The sequence below is a fragment of the Numida meleagris genome, chromosome 2 (assembly GCF_002078875.1).
Source record: "Numida meleagris isolate 19003 breed g44 Domestic line chromosome 2, NumMel1.0, whole genome shotgun sequence".
Lineage (NCBI taxonomy): Eukaryota > Metazoa > Chordata > Aves > Galliformes > Numididae > Numida > Numida meleagris.
In genome coordinates, this window is record NC_034410.1 from 24167524 (window position 1) to 24174326 (window position 6803).

The 6803-nt window shown below is 61.1% G+C and overlaps 1 protein-coding gene and 1 long non-coding RNA gene across 2 annotated transcripts in view; one reads left to right on the top strand and one right to left on the bottom strand.

The window, feature by feature from the left end:
* Positions 1 to 1935, bottom strand: part of LOC110393555 — a 30436-nt gene extending 28501 nt beyond the window's left edge. Inside the window, exon 1 of the long non-coding RNA XR_002435036.1 lies at positions 1209 to 1935. This is a non-coding gene — a long non-coding RNA (uncharacterized LOC110393555). The remainder of the gene's footprint in view (positions 1 to 1208) is intronic.
* On the top strand, positions 2465 to 6042 carry DLX6 (distal-less homeobox 6). Its single transcript, XM_021386491.1, has 3 exons — positions 2465 to 2992; positions 3448 to 3641; positions 5006 to 6042. Exons 1-3 carry the CDS (start codon positions 2632 to 2634, stop codon positions 5255 to 5257), a joined length of 807 nt encoding a protein of 268 aa, XP_021242166.1. The 5' UTR covers positions 2465 to 2631; the 3' UTR covers positions 5258 to 6042.

The following is a 6803-nucleotide window of genomic DNA, read 5'->3' on the forward strand; positions in this document are numbered from 1 at the left end:
TCCCGAGTGCTCCCGCTCCGCCGGCGCCCACCGGTGGCTCCCGGGGGCACCTGAGCCGGGCCCGGCCGGGAGCGCTGCCTCCCGCCGAGGGGAGCAGCTCCGCGGGGCTCCTTCTGCTTCTCCCTCTCCTTCTCCCTCTCCTTCTCCCTCTCCTTTTTGTACCGCGGTGTCTCACTCGGACGCCTCGGTCCCTTTTGCGAGGAGGCACCTCGACACTAAGGCAAAGCGCTCTGCTCTGCCCAGCTCGTCCCGATTCCCATTGTGCAGAAAGAATTATTTCGAAATAAGGAAGCGCCGTGTCGCAATCACTCCCCGGACCATTTTCTGACACCTTTTGTTAAGCGTGCTCGGGCTGCTGGAGAGAATGCCAATGTGTGCACCTGCAGGAAAGCGCCTTGGTGATGTTAGCAGCGAGCTGGAGGGGAGACAGCAGTACCACTGCCGAATAGACCTGTGCCATGGAGTACGTTGCCCACAGCCATGCACACAGAGTCCCAGAAGGAACTCTCTTCCTTCTCTCCCCGCTCTCTATATTTTTATTCACTGTGGGGCTGTACGCGCCGGCTCAGGTTTCCCTTTCTGTGTTAAAGTGGAACTCGTGCTAAAGCCGGAGAACAAGGCAGGACACTTCAGCCTCATTCAGAGTCACTGAACCGACTCCGAAGGCTCAAGAAGTGAAACACCGACGGGAGGTGTGGGGGAGGGAGGATACGACCCCCCCACCCACCCCGAAAAAAGCCCCCTCACAGCTCCCGAAGCCGCACACCGGGCCCGGGGCTCCCCTGCCCGAACCCCGCCACCCCGCGGCCCCCGGCACCAGCGGCTGCACCCCCCGCACCCCGGGCTGAGGGCTGGGGGAGGGAAACAGCAAAAAGAAATGAAGAATAGGAAATCAGGAAAAATCAGTCCAAAATCGTAATAACAATAATAATAACCTTCTGAACATTTCCGAGAGCGATGCGTTTAAAAAAAAAAAAAGAAATAAATAAAAATAAAAATCATTGAAATCTATGACCGCGTCCTCTGGGAAAGTCGCGGTGCGAAGCAGTGTCGGGACCTGCGCTGCTCTGGGGCTCTCTGGGCTGCGAGGGCTTTGCAAGCGGCTGCCGCCGGTGCCGGTGTTGGTTTTCAAAGCCCGCAGCCTCCATCCATCCACTCCCTTCCCGCTACGGAAACTTTCGGTTTTCGCTACGCCGTGTCCTTCCTACCTCAGTCCTCCGCGCTGGGGTCGGCTCTGGAGCTGGTGCTCAGCTGCCCGCGAGGAGAGTTCAGCGAGGGAAAGGGGAGAAGAGAGGGAGAGGGGAGAGAGTGGAGAGAGATCCTCCGCGGTGCCGGATCAAAGTTAATGTCTTTCCCCGGTCCATCTTTGAAAGAGAAGTGGTAGTACCACCTGGATGCTCGGATATAAATCCCCTTGCAAATAATAAATGGATTAATAATAACAAGGTATGAAGTTCTTTTTATAGAAAAAAGGAGAGAATTGAAACTAAATGCGGCAGTTAGACAACCATTTTGATAAGAGGATAATTGAGGCGACACTGGTGTATAATTAGAGGATAATTTATGCTATATCCACTTTTATTCCACCTCCCAAAATAAACCCAGTCCATAATCATTACAGGCAAATTGTTCTGAATTTTATAGCAGCAATTTGAACAAAGTACTGCAGTTAATCATGGGAGATTTTTGTGTATTCCTGATTAGAAGTCTAATTGCCTCCTTCCAGAAAGTAAAAATAACTGTAAAACGACTCTATTTTTATCATTAACAATGTTGACAATAAAATAAAATCAACCGGAATTGTAATCTAAAGACAAATTTAGGGCGAAGGCGCTTTTCCTTGGGTCGTTTATATCCTAATCAAGCTTTGCCAAAACCGCTAACCGCACGTAGCCATTTGCATATATTTGAAAGCGATTACGGGAGCCGGCTGCTCGCAGGCGGAAAAAGAAATAATAATAATAATGCGGGGAAAAAAAAGGCGCAGGGCGCGCGCGCGCGGCCGGCGGCGGCGCGCAAGAGCGAAAATAGCGCGCAAATCGGGATGGAAGGCTGAGGGAAGGGGGGAGGGGGGGAGTGAGGGCGCGCATCCCCTCGCCCCACACCTCATCCCGCCCCGCGCAGAGCGCGGAGCGCGCGACGCGCGCTCCTTGTTCTGCGCGGGGCGGGGGGAGGCGGGGAGCTGCGCGCTCCCGCGGGCAGCGCGCGCGGTGGCGCGCCGGGGCGGTGACGTCAGGAGGCTGAGTGACCAATGGGGAAGCGCTGCCCTCCGGAGCCGAACCATTCGACTTGTGGCGTCCCTGCCCTTCACGCCGAAGGCGCGCCGGAGCCCAACTTTGGCAGAAGCCACCTTAAAACCTCCGCCCGGGACTCCGCCAGCCCCCAAAAACACCCGGCGGGGGGATGAGGAGCGGGGACAAAACGCGCCGGGAGTAGCCCTGCCCCCCCCCCCCCCCCCACACAGCCCTCCCCTTCTCCTCCCCTCCCTCGGTTAACAAGGCCCCTCTCGCACTACGGGAGCCTTAAAAAAATAAACCCGCCGCCTCCAGCGGTGCCGCGGCGGTGGCCGGGCAGGGCGGCCGGGCGCGGGGGGCGAGCCGGAGAGCCTCGCTCTCTGCCTCCCCGCCGTCGATGATGACCATGACCACGATGGCTGACGGGTTGGACGCGCAGGACTCCTCCAAATCCGCCTTCATGGAGTTCGGGCAGCAGCAGCCGCCGCCGCAGCCGCCGCCGCCGCCACCCCACTCGCAGCAGAGCTCGCCGGCCATGGCCGGAGCGCACTACCCGCTGCACTGCCTGCACTCCGCCGCCGGCTCGCACCCGCACCACCAGCACCACCACCACAGCTCGCCCTACTCCGGCACCGGCGGCTCCTACAACCACCGCTCGCTCGCCGCCTACCCCTACGTGAGCCACTCGCAGCACAGCCCCTACCTGCAGTCCTACCACACCAGCGGCGCGCCCAGCCAGACGCGGCCGGACGACGCAGGTGAGCGGGGCCCGGCGCTCCGGCCTCCCCCCTCGCCTCTCCCCTTCGCCGTGCAACCCCCACCCCAGCCGGGGCTGGCATCCCCCAGGCTGCGGGTCGCATCGCGCCGCGGGGCCGTCTCGTTGATGTCCTTGTAACGCTGATTTTGGCGGGGAGCCGATGTTCGCGTGCTGCGCGCGGAGGGGCGAGGGGGGGGAAAGTATTGTTGCAGGTCTCGGGCTGCTGCCTCCTGAGCGCCGGGCGATGAGCTGCGTGCAGCCGCGGGGCCCTGGCTCCCAAACCTTCCGCTTTCGCTTTTTGTTGTTGTTGTTTTTTTTTTTTCAAATAATTATTTTTATTGTTAATTATTTTCCCCCGGGGGGGTCGCGCGGTGTTATGTGGCGGCCGCGGCCCGGGGGGACGGCTCGGCTGGGGGTCCGCGGCCGAGCTCCCAGCTGCGGCGTTTCGCTTTGCAGATCAGCAGAAAACGACGGTGATCGAAAACGGCGAGATCAGATTCAATGGGAAAGGGAAAAAGATCCGGAAGCCCCGAACCATTTACTCCAGCCTTCAGCTGCAGGCGTTAAACCACCGCTTCCAGCAGACTCAGTACCTGGCTCTCCCGGAGCGAGCCGAGCTGGCGGCCTCCCTCGGCCTGACCCAGACGCAGGTAATTGCGGCGGCCCCGCACCGCCCGCTGCCCCGGGCCCGGCCCCGCACCGCCGCGCTCGGATCTGTGCGCGCAGCGCAGCGCTCCGCTGCCGGAGGAGCCGAGCGGGGCCCTTCCCTCGGCCCTTCCGCTGCCACAATAAAGTGCTGGAGTTGCCTCTCTGTTCGGATGGGAGTGATTGCGGCGCCAGCTCTGCCCGGCTGCAGGAGGAGAACAAAGCAGAGGCGCCGGGCCCGGTGCGGGGCTGAGAGCAGGGCCACGCAGCGACCTATAGGCAGAGGGGAAGCGGGAACACGTTAGGAGATACCCGCGAGCTCGATGGTTAATTCCGCCTGGATGGAGAACGCCAACGCGGTGCTTGCCCCCGGGCAAAATGCGCCGAGGTGATAAGAGATGCGGGGGGATCGGAGCGGCCACGCGCGGAGCGGTGGCTCTGGGCCGGGGCCGAGCGCGGGGCACGGCCGGGCCGGGCCGGGCCCACCTCGGCCGCGGGGAGCGGGGCTGGAGGGCCTGGAGCTGGGGCTCAGCGGGACAGCCGGACAGATGGCCTTGGGCCGGGGAAACGGTAGCGAGTAGCGTCTGTGCTTTGCCGTGGCCAGTGGTAGCAGCTGCTTCCAGACAGCGGGTTTGAAATACGCCGCAAACATTAAGCACGGAGACAGAGCCGGCGGCCGCGCCGATGGGTGCGGTGCGCGCTGCCTCCCGCACGCAGGTGTAAGGGCCCGAGCTGACGATGCAGGTAGACGTGGTCCTAACGGTGCATCTGCCGAGTCCGCAAGGTCAGGCTCACACCGGGAGCCGCCTTTGCTCTATTTTGAGACATATATTTTCATATGTACATTTGCCTTCCCTATTGGTAGTTTCTATAATAACTGTGAGTGCCGCGGCCCGACCCGGGTGCTGGTCCCTGCCGGGGAGCTAGGACGGGGCCCAGAGCCGTTCCCGCAGCCAGCAGCTCTCTGAGAAATGAGGATTTCCATTTCCCGATCAAGAACTTTGCCAATAAAGCCGCTGCCCGGCCCCGCTGTGCCCCCCGGAGGACCCGCGCACGCTTTGGGATGCGCGATGCGCACACGATGCCCTTTGTCCATTGGCTCCTCTCTGCTGGAACCAAACCAGACGGATGCCCGCGGCTGACAACGGCCGCCAGGTGATGGAGTCAGCCCAAAATTCGGAACGAGGCACCCACGGAGCGCGCTGACGCCCGCCCCACGCGTGCCGCACCCCATCCCCGGGCAGCCCGTGCTCTGCCCCCTCACCCATTCCCCCCGCGCTCACACCGCAGCCCCCGCAGCGCTCCTCTCTCGCAGCCCCTCACAGCCCCGGCGCCCGCAGCCCTAACGCTCGCTGCCTTTCGCTTGCAGGTGAAGATCTGGTTCCAGAACAAGCGCTCCAAGTTTAAGAAGCTGCTGAAGCAGGGCAGTAACCCGCACGAGAGCGACCCTCTGCCCGGATCCGCCGCGCTGTCCCCACGCTCCCCGGCGCTGCCGCCGGTCTGGGACGTTTCGGCGTCTGCCAAGGGGGTCAACATGCCCCCCAATAGCTACATGCCCGGCTATTCCCACTGGTACTCCTCTCCACACCAAGACACAATGCAGAGACCGCAGATGATGTGAACTGTCCGAGACAACCCACGGCCCGAGGACGCCCGGCGCGGCCCGGCCCGAGCGGAGCGGCGGTGCGGGGGGGGGTCACCTTTCGTTTGTTTGCTTTTTTTGAAGTAACCTCAGCGATCGCTCTCGGGCACAACGAGCCACGTCCAACTGCGGCGCGGGGGAGACGCTTCTCTATGTTCTCTCGGACCCCGGGGCACCGCCGCCTCTTTCTGTGCGGAGTGCGCGGACTTTTGGCTGACTTCGCCCGCGAGAAGGACCCGAAATACGGCGGGGCCGTCTCTCTCTGTTCCGTGAGCTATGGACACTGCGCGGTGAGAGACTGCTCCGAGCTCCCTCATTGTCATTCCCCAAACGCGGACCGGGGGAAAAAAAAATTAAAAAGGGAGAGGAAAGGAGGGATAACGAAACGAAGAGGGGAAAAAAAAATAAAATAAAAAGACCCGCTTGCGAATGAAAATGTACCGCGAGCTCGGAGCACGGCTCGCAGCGCGGACTGCACGCGTACGGGGAGCGGCTGCAGCCCGACGGGAACCGCACGGAGCGCCGCCAGCAGCCCCGCACCCTGCGCGCCCCGGCGGACCGACGGTCGTACTGACAGGCACGCAGCCGGACTGACAGCCGGACTGACAGACAGCCGGACCCGCGGAGCAGCCCGGCACCCCGCTCCTGCTGCTGGACCTCCCTCCCGAGCGACCTTTCTGTATATATTGTTGAATTTTAGCTGTACATAATACTTTGTATGGTTTGGTCTCCTTTCATATCTAGAGTAAAAGCCACCAAGCGCCCGCCCGCCTCGCGTCTCTCTGCCCCGCAGCCCGGCCCCTGCCCCGCGCCGGGGAGGGGGAACCTCTGGGAGCTCCGCGCAGCCGAGCCCGGGGGCAGCGCCTCGTCCCGTCCCGGGGCCGTCCCTCCGCCGCTCTCCGCGCTGAGCGTCGTGCCGCCCCCGGCCCGGAGCTCCCCCAGGGGCAGCGCCCACCCCGCGGCGGGGAGAGCCCCGCATCCCCCGGCCCCGCAACGCCGGGACGACCGCTGCGGGGCCGACAGAGCCCTCGGAGCGCTCCGTCTAATGACAGCTACACACAGGCGTGCAAAGGACACTCACTGTAATTAGACACAAAGCAAAGACTACTTACCCGGAGACCCCATTTGGGGGGTGGTGTGTTTTTTGGGGGGGTTTGGGTTTTTTTTGGTTGGTTTTTTTTTTTTTTTTTTTGGATCGACATCCCCGCTCCGTCAGTCTTCGGAGTGCTTTAGAGCCGCTCGGTCCTGTCATTTCCTACCATTCGCATTGTTACATTAGGAAAAAGGTTTTCTTTTCTTTTTTTCCCCTTCCCACTGTGAAACTTTGGGTTCAGAGCTCCCCAGGATCAGCCCCGAACAAAGCCTCCAGCTGCAGCGCCATCCAATTTGAGGCAGACATTGGGGACAATTTAAGGTTTTTATCCACAAGAAGGTTTTTTTCCATTCTCTTAAATGCAGCCATAATTAGAGTAATTTTTCATGTAGCCCGCTGATTACAGCGTTTTTACCGTCAAAGATAATTACC